The sequence below is a fragment of the Chrysemys picta genome, chromosome 1 (genome assembly GCF_011386835.1).
Source record: "Chrysemys picta bellii isolate R12L10 chromosome 1, ASM1138683v2, whole genome shotgun sequence".
In the NCBI taxonomy this organism is placed as follows: domain Eukaryota; kingdom Metazoa; phylum Chordata; order Testudines; family Emydidae; genus Chrysemys; species Chrysemys picta.
In genome coordinates, this window is record NC_088791.1 from 22,231,749 (window position 1) to 22,246,482 (window position 14,734).

General features: G+C 38.3%; 1 protein-coding gene across 9 annotated transcripts in view; it reads left to right on the forward strand.

Annotated features, from left to right (window-relative positions):
- Positions 1-14,734, forward strand: part of CACNA2D1 (calcium voltage-gated channel auxiliary subunit alpha2delta 1) — a 660,196-nt gene that overhangs the window by 567,640 nt on the left and 77,822 nt on the right. For all 9 annotated transcript variants that reach the window (XM_065553645.1, XM_065553650.1, XM_008178507.4 and 6 more), the window contains 3 exons: positions 4,677-4,755; positions 9,376-9,425; positions 12,987-13,076. In XM_065553645.1, coding sequence (XP_065409717.1) covers positions 4,677-4,755; positions 9,376-9,425; positions 12,987-13,076 — 219 coding nt within the window. The remainder of the gene's footprint in view (positions 1-4,676; positions 4,756-9,375; positions 9,426-12,986; positions 13,077-14,734) is intronic.

The window sequence follows — 14,734 nt, forward strand, 5'->3', positions numbered from 1 at the left end:
GTCAAAGCATTGGGCTGGGACTCAGAAGGCTTGGGTTCAATTCCTGGCTGTGTTACAAACTCAGTACGTGCCCTTGAACAAGTTACTTAATTTCTCTTCAGCTCAGCTCAGCTCCCCACCTGTGAAACGGGGATGATAATTTCTCTCCCATGTCCTTTGCCTATTTAGACTGAATGCTTATCAGGCCAGGAACTGTCTCTTGCCATGTGTATGTGGAGTGTCAAGGACAATGAGGCCCTGATCTCAATCAGAACCTCTTAGTTCTATTGTAATATAAATTACAATTAATAATCATCATCAAACAGTGTTATTCTGCCCATACTGTGGATTTGACAGTAGGAAGTGCTAACTGGTGCAACTAAGACCACACTCTGTGAGACATCAAGAGCCTGATTTTGATACCTTTACACATGTTGAGTAGTTCCTTACTCCGCCATAGTCGAAATTGAAATTAAGAGGATCAGAATCTCATGTCAATTTACCTTTCCATAAAGTCTACACTTTATTGTGCACTTCGGTGAAGTTAGTATGTTAGTCTTCCAGCCACTTTCTGTACATAAGATTTATTCAAGACTAGCGTTTTAATACTATGTTTTAATATATATAAGTAATTCTGATTCAGTATACACACTAATGCTGATTTCAGTTACTGTCTATGCAACACTAAGCAAGCCAGATATTCTCTCTGCATTAGAGGTTTCCCATTTGTAAAACTGATATAAAATTACCTCATTTGCAAGGAAGTTCAGGAGTAATTTTTATTTTATTTTATTTCCCCAATGTTGTCTTGGGGAAAAAACAGTCAGTTTACCCAGTTATGTCTTATTTAAAACAAAAGGCTAGGCACAAATGAAGTATTATCGAGGGTCTGATCCAAACCCTATGGAAGTCACTGGAAAGACTTCAGTTGGCATTGTATCAGGCCTCAATTACACAACAGAGACTGTCTGCCTCAATATCCAGATTAGTGTCTTTAATGGCCCTAATTTTGTTCTGAGTTTTCAGTGGGAACTGAAAAATTATGTAGGTAGAAAAGAAGTTGTTCTTAGATCAGTATTTCCAGTGCTTTGGAATGAAATTGTCTGAACAGGTAACAGAATAATTTAGGGCCAAATCCTCAGCAGGTGTAAATCAGCAATCATCCTCTGGAGACTTGCAAAACATAGTGTATGCATTGGAGTGGCAGCAATTTTGATCAGCTGAGAATCTGGTCCTTTGTGAACTGAGTTTTAAAGATAACTAAACCGTTGTTCTTTTCTAGATGAGACTGTAAATTAATTTGTCAGCCAGTGTTGCCGATTGAAGTTAAGTTGGGGTGAGTGTGAGGACCTAGAGATAGGTATTGATTGCAAAAATATACGGAAGGCTGAGAAGGACAGGTAGGAACAGCTTATTTTGAAGAAATTGGAAAAAGAGTGGCTTCAAGTCCCCAATGCACTTAAACATATGCCTTGCTTGAAGCACATGTGTACTTCCATTGACTTCAATGGACTACTTGCATGCTTAAACTTAGGCATATGCTTAAGTACCTTGCTGAGTCAGGCCCCTAATGATGAATTAAGACAGTACTTTGGAAGTAAGTTATCAATACACACACTATTGCAGCCTAAATGACCTAACCAGAGATTTAATGAAAGACAATCTATGATATTTCCACACCCCGATCATTATTATAATCTGAGTTAAAATCTCATTCTTTTTCTCACATTCTTCCCAACATAAGTGTAATGTGCACACATTTTGGGGAGTGTCTTGAAATAAGTGCCTTCTGGTTCATAACAAAATCAAAACATCCTTCATATTCCTTTTCACAATAATCCACTGTTTTATGTGTTATGACGCATACCCACAGAATAAAGTAATAATAAGGAAAGATGTGTTCAGAATTTTAACTGGGGCAGCCTAAAAAGGGTATAGCGTTTCTCTGGCTTGTGCATCGTGGCATGGAAAAAAAGCAGCCTTAAGATTTATATTTAGAAAAATAGGTTTAATTAGTGTATTATTCCCTTCTTTAAATAGAAGAAATACAACCATAAGCAAAAATTAAAGTGAAAAGATGTCTTTATGTTTGCATTAAATAGTGAAAAGTAATTTTCTGGGACATGCTTTACCCTACTGATCTTGATTTCTTTCCCCTTTAATTTGCCATCTTTTGGTCTATAACACTATATAGGCTTACAGCTTGGGGTCTTTGTCCTCAGTGACACAGGCCTGATACAAAGTCTACTGAAGTCTGTGGAATGACTCCTACTGACTTCCATGGTCTTTGGTCTGTGGCTGATATGAGTAAATGTTTCCTACCTACACTAAGGCAAGCAAACCTACTGAGCCAAAGTTCGATCTCATCATTCCATACAACCACACCGAAATCAACTGTGAATAAAGAATTTGCTCTGCCTTGTTTAGAATACTAAAAGTGCATGTGAATTTGTGTTCCAGTTATGTAACTACTTTTCTGAATAACCCACATCAACCCATTTCTTTTGTATTATACTTACAGTACATGATGTACTAGAGGAAGCACATAATTATTTCTTGCTTTACATTACTCCAGTAGCACACACTGGAGAAAAAAACCATAAAGACTAACATCTGTAACCAAAGCATCGCTTTTATTGCATTTAATAATGGCTCTTAACCTCTACCTTTACAACAGCTTCTAGAGTGCCTGAAATCTTTAATATCTGTAGCAGCCAGAACCCTTCATTTTACCTTGACCTGCATGCACCTGTTCAATTGGAGGGAAATGCAAAACAAAACAAATTACTTTGATTCTTGGAAAACCAAAAACCACATTCTTCCTATAACAGCAGTTCTTCTTTTTCTCCACTGTCTTTCTTCTTTCCTTGCTATCCCCACTATGACTAGAAGGTTTTTTGTTGTTGTTGTTTTTAATCTTGTGTCCTTCATCTAATGTAGATTATAAACTTTTTGAGGCAAGGACCTGTCTTCGCACATGCTAGTAAGTAAAGCGCTATCCACAGCTAAATAAACAAATTAATTAAATATTGTCATCAGAGTTTGAGAAACTGAGAATTAGCTGATTATTACTAACAGCTGATTCAAATATGATAAAACAAGGTATGCACCTCTGTACAACACACCTATATACTTAGTTGCCTGAAAATAGGATTGTTCCATTTAACAAAATTTGGAGGGTACTCCTGATTGGTCTCTTAGAACTGAACATAGTATATGTCTCTAGTTTTCTACTTTAAGGGCCAGTCTTGGTTTTGAGTAGTACCTTAATCTGTGAGTAGTCCCATTGTAACTCAGCATGAGCAAGGGTGACAGGATCTTGCATAGATTTTTGACTCCCCTACTTCGACTTGCTAACTCATCTTTTCAGGGGTCCGTTTTCCTTGGTTCTGGATGAATCAAAAATGAAGGAAAATTCTGAGAATTATTTTTCTAATGCTCCAGCAGTTTGCCAAGTCATAATTAACAAACACCTAATTGCTTTAATTGTTGTTCTTTGCTACTTTTGATCAATGCAGCGGGTGTCAATTTAGTGGGTCTAGTGAAGACCCATTAAATCGATGACAGAGCGCTCTCTGGTCAACCCCAGTACTCCATCTCTCTGAGAAGAGTAAGGTAAGTCGACCAGAGAGCGTCTCCCATCAATACAGCACAGTGAAGACATCGCGGTAAGTCGACCTAAGCTACGTCAACTCCAGCTGCCTTATTCAAGTAGCTGGAGTAACATAACTTAGGTTGACTGACTCCGGCAGTGAAGACAAGCCCTGAGGAGCAGTAGATATATTTCTCTTCTGTTCATTGTCAAGGGGGTTCATTCCAAATTCCTTATAGAACTGCTACAGAGATCACACCACACTACTGCCTTGGCCTGAATTACCAGTCTCAAAGTCTGCAGATAACTGTACAACAAATTTATCTGCTCGTCCAGTGTTTCAGTCTTATGAACAGGATAGGGGTTTTCTGTTTAAAAAGACATCGATAGAAAATTTTGACCATCTCTGTAGCTAATTTTGCTCTCAAATACACAGATATGGAAGTCAGTGAGCTGCACCTATGGAATAAGACAAAATTGTATCCTCAAAAGAGTATATTTTAAAGAAGAGTTTTTAAGAGCTTAATTGAACAGGTCCTTACACATGGAACTCCCATTGAAGTGAGTGGGAGTTTTGCAGGTCTGGGTCTAATGAAACTTTACTCTGTGTATTATTTGCAAGTTTCACTTTCGGAGTAAAGGTTCTCATCAAAATTCTGTAATATCTTGGAAAGTCTTATTTTGCATTGCACTGACTTCTGCTGCCTAAAATATGCACACTACATCTCCCTGCGGACAACACAGTGCTCAAGAAGGATTATGTGAGGTAATTTAATAAAATGCTCAAAAATGATCATTCACACCCCAAAACAAGTGTATTTAGATGTCTTGTAAATAGTAACCCTATGTATTGGACTCAGAGTACTGAGAGTATGGATGAGTGTTCTTCCCACTTGTCTTTTTACTATTTAAATATCAAATACATCAAGGTGTAGATATAACATACATCAATGCAGCTATTATAAGGTATTGGATGCAATGCTGGAATTTAAAATGTTATCACACTGTTTTAATTAATTAGATATCCAAGTAGCGCTGTCTGAAAATGGCATCTGATTGATGACATGGAGAAAAATGATGTGTATCTTCTTTTCAATTTGCTTAGGTACGTGTATTCACATTTTCTGTTGGTCAACATAATTATGACAAAGGACCCATACAATGGATGGCCTGCCAAAATAAAGGTACAGTGTGTATATCTCTGAGCTTATACCTATATAAAGCTTTGATTATCCCCCAAAATATAAACCATTCTGTAGGTGTTACACAGGACTACAGATTTAAAAACCTTAGCCTGATTTACAAATTCATTTTGATGTTTTGAATCAGGGCTCTAAATAGTGATTTTTATTTTCTCTTTTAGTAGACCATTGGGTTCTGTCAAATTGTCCTCTCAAGGAACTCAGTTTTAAGACTGAAAAGTAGAGTCAATTGATCATACACTCCATTTAGAAGTCTTTTGCTATTCACAGAACTAAATGAATATTTCTCGTTCAGATCTACAGACCAAGGCATAGGTTCACAAAAGGCCTTAGGCAGCTACCAGCAACTCCTTTCCTCTCCTCCAAATGGAGAGGCTGGGACCTCCTGCCACATCGTGAAGTGCTAGGTGCTGATAAGCGGGTCAGCATGGAGGGAACAGGAATACTGTATTGGGGACAGGGCAGGGGAATGGGGGGCTGAAGCTGCTGGGAATGGGGGAGAAGTTGGAGCCAGGTAGCAGTTAAAATTTCTGCCAATTACATCAATATAAATGTAGTTTCTGTCTCAATGAGATCTTTTAGGGAAAGTTTTAACCTTTAATTCCACAGACAGGAATTTGATTATCTGGAATTGAAACATCTCTACCAGATTTGATGATTCTGCTAACAACTAGCTAGACGTTCTGCCACATTTTCTGTGTGTCTTTGCTTGTTTAGAGGCTCAACTTGAAAAAAATATCCCCAGGCAATCAGAATAGATTGAGATAACTGTACAAGTTTTTACCTCCAACTCAGTTTACCACAGTTGAAGTCTGAATAAATTCATGTAGTATGCTACCAATTGCTACAATCAGTACCAATCTCATTTTGTTGTCTATTATTCAGCTCAATTCTTTAAATCTGTTGAAGGAAGCTCTGACCTGCACACATTCAGTAACCACTTTAATACCTATTGGTAATTAACACGCCTCAGATCTGGATAAATGAGGGTGAGACTTTCCCCAAAAAACATGACCACAAAAATCTCAAAATATTTTGTTTAAAAATTATTATTTGAAATTAAACATTTTGCTTTGATATACTGACATCAAAATTTCTGATTATCAACATGTTCACTATATCAAATGCTGATTTGAAACAAATTGTTTCATTTCAAACATTTTTGTAAAAATCAGGAAATTTTATTGAAACTTGATATTTTGTCAGGAAAATGTTATGATCAACAATTTTTACTTTTCTCTTATAATAGTGTATCATAAATCGTATATATTTTGGAAAGTTCTTGTTTTGGTGGAAGATGAGAAGCTGATATTGAGGACAAATTAGAAAATTAAGCAAAGATGTTTCCAAGAGAAGAGCTTGTCAACATTTGTTGTCCAATGAAATGAACAAAAATTTCAATCTGAAATATCTCATAGTGTTTCCTTTTATTTCCACACAAATAAATCAAAATGAATTAAGAAATAAAGCAAAACAAAAAATTCATTTATAAAAAAGGAGTGAGATTTTTGTTTTGTTTTTGTTTTTTAAGTTGGGGGGGAGGGTATTTTCTTTCACCCTTTTCCCTAGAAAAATGATGGAAAAAAGTTTTGTTGCTTTTGAGAGAGAGAGAGAGAGAGAGAAAGAAGAGTAAGATATCCATCCACCATTTTGAACAAAAAAAAACATTTTTTTAAGATTTGATCGAAACTTTATCAGCCAATGATTTTTATATGACAATCCATATTTTTGCTGAAAATATTATTGTGGTCAAAACCCATCATTTTGTCCAAAAACATTTATTTTTAATTATCTTACCGCCATAGACAATCCTAAGTGCTAATTGAAAGAAAGATCTTGTAGATACCAAGCTGATGCATTATAAATCACATTATGAGATAGCAAGGAGATCATATAATAGTATGAATTTCTAGTTCCAAACTTACAGTAGACTATATGTGGTACATTACACAGTCAAGAACTATTGGGATAAACTGATCTCAGAATCAGAAATAAGGTTACTTTCTGCATGGTGAGAGAGCTATTAATCTTTACACCCTTGAACTTTTAGACTCCCTTATCCTTTGCCTCCCCCAAATACTTTGTTATTTGTATGTTGCTGGCAATTTGTTTATCATCCGACTGTCTCCTATTCTCCCACTTAAGTAAAAATCTCACCCAACTTTTCTCTTGTTGTATGCCAGTTTAGGTCCAAATGCTGAGAGATAATGGGTACAATTATTATGTGTAATATCATAGCTCCAAGTGCCCTAATTATGCTCCATTGTGCTAAGTGCTTTACCAACACAGAACAAAAAGTCCCCAACCAAGGAGCTTACAATCTAAGTACAAGATGAGACAACAGATGTATATAGAGAAACTGGTGGGACAGTACAATGAAATAATGACAGGCTGTGGTCTCGGCACACTAGTGGCCTCACCATTTTCAAGTTTTTTGTAGGTATCATGGCCAACAAGAACTTGAGGGATTTGAAGGAGAGTGAGTTAGTTTTGCAGATGTTTAAGGGGAATTTGTCCCAAGCAGGAGGGTACAGAGTGGGAGCAGGAATGAAGATGCTTGTTTAAAAATGTAAACAGTGGATGATAGAGGCTGGCATCCTGGGCCTATCAGAGGCTGGAGTTGACATTTTGATAGTAAGTTAGAGATGATAGACAGTTGAGGACAGGTTGTAAAGGGTCTTGAAAATGAAAACAAGGAAGCTAATATTTGATGTAGAAGAGAAAGTGGAGACATTCAAAAAGAGTGGTGACAGGGTAGCAGAAGGATTTTTACAGCATCATTCTGAGTGAATATGAGCAAGGCAAAATTACATTTATTAAGGCCTGAAAAAAGGATATTGCAGTAATTGAAATATGAGACAAATGAGAGATTTAGTTGGATAGATGGATAGGAGATGCCGTAGTTTAGAGAGCTTATGCGGAAAGAAACTGCAAGTTTTACAGAGAGCTTGTATGTTAGGACCTAAAGAGAGATCCAATTGGAAATGATACCCGTAATACAGGCTTGAGTTATATGCAGGCTGATTCTGTGGTCCATAATGATTGAGAAAGGAGGCAGTTGGGAGGGTTTGTGTGGGATGATTAGGAGCTCTCTTTTAGCCATGTTGAGCTTGAGCTGATAGTTAGATATCCACAGGGAGCTGTCAGACAGGTGGAGATTTTAGTTTGGATATAAAGAGTCAGCTCTGGAGGAGAGAGAGAGATAGGTAGATCTGGGAGTCAGGCAGATAAAGCTGATAGTTTGTTGTGGTTTTGGAGGAGATTACCGAGAGATAAGATGCAGAGGAATCCATTATATTTGACTTTAGTGAATAGTGTGCTCGCTCTGCATCCGTCAGAATTTGACCTATCATGTGCAGATAAAACTTCTCAAGAGCAGTGGGTATGGCCAATGGCAGAGGATGTATGATCAGTAAAAGGAAAAGACGATTAAGAGATTTTTTCCCCACTGCTGACTTTTAGAGAGATTGGCTGCACTTAGTAATAATAGCAAAAGAATATCAAATGTTCCCCTGGTTTCCCACTCAATTACCTTTTTATGACAATGAATGACCAGTAGATCAATATAACATAATTATATGTTATTTTTATAGGAGATCTAGGTGTATGTTTACCTCTTGGGGTAGGTGTATGTGTAAAACCCTCTGCTTCTTATAGTGTGTATGTCTCTACATTATGACAGTCTAATTCCTTTTGCTGTTCATTTAGTATTGACCACCCAGCTTAAGGTGTTGAGTGACCATGTTATAGCTCTATTCAGTTTATAATGTGGTTTATCAAATTGCACATGCAAAGAAACAGGCAGAGGTTTTATTTAGTTATTTTTAAATCAGATTGTTAGGAATAATCAAGTGGTGAACAGTGTTAGACCATGTAACTTTAACTTTATTACTGTTACCTTTCTCCACCATCCCCTGTCCTTCCTATTACTTGTGATTGATAGTCTGAGGTCTGCAGGGATTGTGACTTCTTATAGCTGTACAGTGGGCCCTCGAGCATGATTGGGGCCTTTGGCAATGTTATAATGCAAATAAATAACAACAATGCAAATGATAAATGAATGGATGCCACTTCTATTTTGTGAGTGGATACGTCAATGGATGTTTTCATTCTTATCACACAATAAGCAATGTTTTTATGCTGTGGATGAGTTCACTTCATTGTGAAGGCAAACTAGATTTTAATTGGATTTAAACATGTATCCAGTGTATAATTTGTATTGTTGTCACTGCCTTTTAATATACCTCTTTAATATGTTTGTTCTTCAAAATAGCTGTGAGTGCAGGGGGGAAATGTATGAAAATTCCATTTCTTCCTCTGGGGAAAAAACAAAGGTTAGAAAGCAGCTTGTCACTGCCCAGGAATAACTAGCATGGAGCACATATGGTGATGGCACAACTTACTTGTCTATTCATTGCTCTGAAATCTAATTAAATAATTATGGCTTAGTAGTTCTTTTGTGCAAATGCTTTTAAGAGACTTTCCATAATTATTGGAAGTAAAAGAGAAATGGAAATAGAATGTTTTCTTTCAAGTGATCTCAGATGAAGAGCATGGCATTATAATGTAGCAGCATGTTATTGTTTCCATTATGTATTTTAGGTTACTATTATGAAATTCCTTCCATTGGAGCGATAAGAATAAACACACAGGTACGTCTGTAGTGCTTGCAAACTACAAGTACAGTCATAAGTCAAAGAAATGCTGTAGTGATAGTAAACAATTTACAAGAATTACTTTTGGTTTGCCTTATAAGTAAAATGAAATACATCTTTTTTAGGTATAGTTGCAGAGTGAAACAAATTTGAAGGTGTCCACTCATAAACCAATACAGAACATTTGCCCCTCATCAGATCCCCATCTCAGCTCAAGGAATGCAAAAGCCAGCTCTAAGTTCTAAAGCTATTGGTTCCAATAGGTGGTATCCTGAGCCAAGACCCTTCAATGGAAGAAAGACATACATAGTTGCTAACCTGATGTTTCAACCCCAGTATTTGCAACCCCAGTGTTTACAGTTCCAGCCATAAATCCTTATGAACTGGCTTTGTCTGTTGTTAGAACCATGTCAATCAATTGATTCACATCCACAGTTTCTTTAGTGTTAAAAAGGTTCAGAGCTTTTGGTTCTCAAACTTTATGTTGGAAAAATGTGTGGGATTTGTCTTGTTCCACTCCCCCCATCCTTTTTTGTGTGTTGTAGCTATGAAAGAAGACAGCTTAGTGGCTCCAAATGCAGTTAAACTGTGCATGCACAGGCACATGACTGCTATAGCCTTAACAGAACATTGTGGAGACTTACTTACAGATGTTACTGTGAGCAGTCAAGTCCTGAATAAGGTGCCTAAATACTTTCTTGCCCTCTTCACACAGTTCCCCTAAGTCCCCTCAAACTTAAGAGGCTTCAGTCTCAGGCAGTTCAGGATTGAGAACACCACCTACGTGTCAAAACTCTCAGCACCATCTGCATTGCCCAGTCTTTTCAAAATGGACCACAAAACTGCACCTGGAGGTCTTGGTGTCAGTTTCACTGCAGTGTCAAAGTTTTGATGCGCTTGGTGCTTCAGGAAACTAGTCCAGTGCTCAGCTCCACTCTTCTTGAAACAATACTCAGCATCACCTATGCATAGGAGCCTAACCAGGCCTGCATCAAAAGTAACGTACTCAGTTAATTATCTGCAGATGATTTCCCCCTGGTTTTCTAGTAGCATCCAGTGAAGACTACCGATGACTCCAGGAGCTACAATAGACAACAGTGGGAAATATCAACCAATCTGACCATTCATTCATGTTTCCCGCATTTCATCCATACAAACTCTAGACACCAGTAGGTGTCCTTGAATCCTTGGCTCCACAGGACCACCGATTGTGTTTGAGATGAGGTCCACATTCTACTCCTCCAGTGCATTTGGTGCAGTTGTCAGCACTAATCCATCATATCCCATGGGGTATCAAACCACTTAATCCTGCCTCCCCTGTACTGACATTAGCATATATGAATAAGTATGGATGAAGCCATTCAAGAGTGGTGCTTGGACACAGAGAATTCAAGGGACCATTCTGAGTCTTGCCTTTTAGGCTTGCATCCATGCTACATGTGTTTACAAAGTGTTTAGAAATCATAATCCCAAACTCACACAGAATGGGGGTACATGTTTTCTTCTATGTGGACAATTATTTAATCAAAGACAAAAAATTGGAAGAGATTCAAGCACCAGTCCCTGGAACTGTCAGGTCACCGGAGACACTAGGGTTCAAAATAAAGTATCTAGAGTCCCAGCTTTTTTCTTCAGAAGCTATTGGAATACATGGGTGCCCTGCTAGACTTGAAAAGTTCTACCTCAGGATTGTATTTTGGATATTGTAGAATTGATGGGAAATATTTTCCAGAGCCAGCTGGAACCAGTAAAGACCATGCTGTAGATATTGGGTCTCAGGGTGTCCACAGTATTTATAATTGATATACCACACAACTTCAGTGGACCCTGAAATGCTAGTGGTGTCAAGCTACACAAAGACTTTCACATTACTCCTGGATGATGGATGGACTCCAAGCCATGCTCACTTGGGGCAGTTCAGTGAATGTCTGTAATTAGGAAAGGATTTGCAAATTCCTTCCTTCAAATTGTATTAGACAGATAGAATTAGGAAGATCACAGAAGGGGGGGTGGGGGTTACATTAAAACCACTTGGCCTGTCCAAGAAGATCATTTGCATGTAAGTTATATGGCTATAAAGACACCCCTGAATACACCGAGGACTTTCAGAGACCTGGTCTCTCAAAAGATGGTCCTGTTTCAAATTGACAATCAGGCTGCCACATTTTACATCAACCTAACAAAGAAAGTCTAGGACCAAATCTCCTATGTCAGGAAGCCCTGCAAGCTTGAACTGTAGACAGTGCCTTACAAGACATTCCCAATGGTCACTTACTAGGCTGGGAAGGAAAATTATTGGTAGTGTTCCATAGTGAACCCACATAAAGCAGGCCTGGATCTACATATAGTATATCTGTCTAATTTATCTATCAGAAGTAGTTCCAATACACCATCTCCCATGGTTTCTGAGTGGACACAGTGGATTGGATTTCTCTCAAAGAGTTCTGTTTGCAGCATCTCTGAACAACAAACAGCTGGTTTTCTGCACAGTACAATAGGAAGCACTGAAATGTCTACTACATCCATTAGTGAGGGAAGCTCATGTATATCTTTCCTTCACTATCTCATGTATATCTTTCTTCCATTTCCTGTGTTAGCAAATTTCCAGGGCCTAGGAGAAAAGGCAAAAGTGGCTCCTTTTGCCTGTTCCCTCACAAACTGCTGGAGTGTCATCTTCATCTGTATTGTTATTGTTCACATTGTTAGATTTCAAATGAGAAGAAAGTCAATTATCATTACTGTTTTTGATTATTTTAGAGGCAGCACTGGGTCTTTTCAGTCGTGGTGATCTGTTCTGACATGTAACTTTGGAGAAGGTGCTTATTGGTAATTGCTCTCTGATGATATACATTGGGGGTCGGCAACCTCTGGCACGCGGCTCGCGAGGGTAAGCACCCTGACGGGCCGGGTCAGTTTGTTTACCTGCCGCGTCTGGAGGGTTCGGCTGATCGTGGCTCCCACTGGCTGCAGTTCACTGCTCCAGGCCAATGGGGATGGTGGGAAGCCCCGGCCAGCACATCCCTCAGACCGCGCCGCTTCCCGCAGCCCCCATTGGCCAGAAGCGGCGAACCGCGGCTAGTGGGAGCCGCAATCGGCCAAACCTGCGGACGCGGCAGGTAAACAAACTGGCCCAGCCCGCTAGAGTGCTTACTCTGGCGAACTGTGTGCCAGAGGTTGCTGACCCCTGATATGCATCATAACAAATAACACACCCCATTGTTCCCTCATGCACTTTTGAGGGTTCTGAAATGTTGTCGTCTTATTACTATTACACCTAAAATTCATTTTTATAGATATATGTTCCAGTGGAGCTGCTGACTCAGAATACCCCTTGTTGAATCTAATGTGATATGTAGCACAAACCCAAGTGTGATCTGCTTTGATGTATAACTTCAGAGAGCAATGACTATAAGCTTTTTTCTATTCTATTGCTAATCATGCCCTTATACTAACTTCACTTTATTTTTTGTCATATGTTTTGGTTTTTTCCTGGCACTATTTTTGAATGTTGATTTGATAATGTCTTGCCTCTGATGGGCTTCTTGCTCCTTTTAACAGGAATATTTGGACGTTTTGGGGAGACCGATGGTTTTAGCTGGAGATAAAGCAAAACAAGTCCAGTGGACCAATGTGTATTTGGATGCACTGGTATGAGCTATATTTATGTAGTAAAAAGAAAAATATCCTTTTAGTATAGAGCATTTTGGAAGTGTACAAGCTTATAAGTTGAATATATCCATTGCTTTTAAATCCTTAGAACCTTACAGTACTCAGATGAAATGCATAACTTAAGTCAACATTTTTATGAACTGCATTGTGGATAAAGCAGAGTATTTTGTATATATAGAAAAACATTTATAAAATGAAGAGTTCTCCCATTTCTGTCCACCACCTACAAAAGACTCAAACTCCTCCATCCCAAAATGTAACATTTCTGAGTTGTCATAAAGCAGCTCTCTGAACTGCTATTATACCACTGGACATTTTCTGTCCTTGCTATCTTAGCTGGACATTTTCTGCCCTTGCTATCTTTATCATTTTCGTCTAGTAGATAGACATGGATAGACATGTGATTTATTCCAGAAATACCTCCCACACACAGATCTCTAAATGCAGCTCACGGCTGACATAAAACAAACAAATGAAAAATATTGTTTTCCAAGTATGAGCTTCTGCACAGCAGAGACCATCACTTGTGCTAAATTGTCTGGAGACCTTGTTCTGTGAAAAAAATGCACAGTTGGGAAAATAAACTGAAAAGCAGCCAACTCATTTTCACATGGCATGTGAACAGGCTTTGGACTCCGGAGGTACATGGTTATTGCAATTGCCCACTGTCTCAGCCAACTGCTTGTTTAGTTGACTATTGTATGTGATGGAGGAAACAACCAAAAGGGCATAATCCAGCACTTTCCACGCTGCTAGTTTATCATTTGGGTCTTTTAAAACAAACATATGCAGGAAACTATGAAAAGCTAAGTATTATTAGCAGCAGTCAGGACTTCTGAAGTAGATAAACTTGCTGTACATACTTCTAATCATGCAGAAATTACTGTAAAATGATCATCTGAAATCACATATTTATCCAAGTTCACATGGTCATCTAGAGTCATGTCAAAATCCACTTCTTCCTGCCTTCATTTCCTTAAAATATCTAATTTTTTATCAGTCCATCATGGAACAGTGCGTGACATAGAGGAAACGACGTTGTGTCATTGCAGTTTTAATAGCCAGAAGTTCATTGACCACATTCTCTTGGTTGCTGTCGAGGTACTTACTGGAAATGTGAAGGATGTTATGAGGAAAGTTCATATGTTCTGTACATATCCTGTTCTAAAGTCAAAGCTAAATTTGTAACATGGGTGTCAGAGGAGATCTGGTTAATTAAACAAAAAGAACAGGGATAGCTGCAAATAACCATTACATTGGTTTATGTTTTCAGTGGGTTACAAAAAGCTTTCATTCTAAGCCTTTACTCAATGTCTTTACTCACATATGTAAACAAGCAAACATTCTCTGTATAAATATACTTAAGTAAAGATGGACCCAAGTTGCAAAATTCAGACCAAGGCTAGTGTCTGCGGCTCAGTGCTTAGAAAATAAAGTGCCAAATATCTAACCACACTGGTAACTCCCAACCCACTGATCTGGTAAGTAAGCAAGCTGCCCTCTGTAGGAATCACGATCTAACATGACAGAAAACTATGAGTTAGGGAATCCCCTTAATGCCTCCTGAAAATCCCCACAGAGTTGAATAAAGTATGGACATGCTGGGTTGAGGACGTAGACCTAGATCTCAAGCCTTC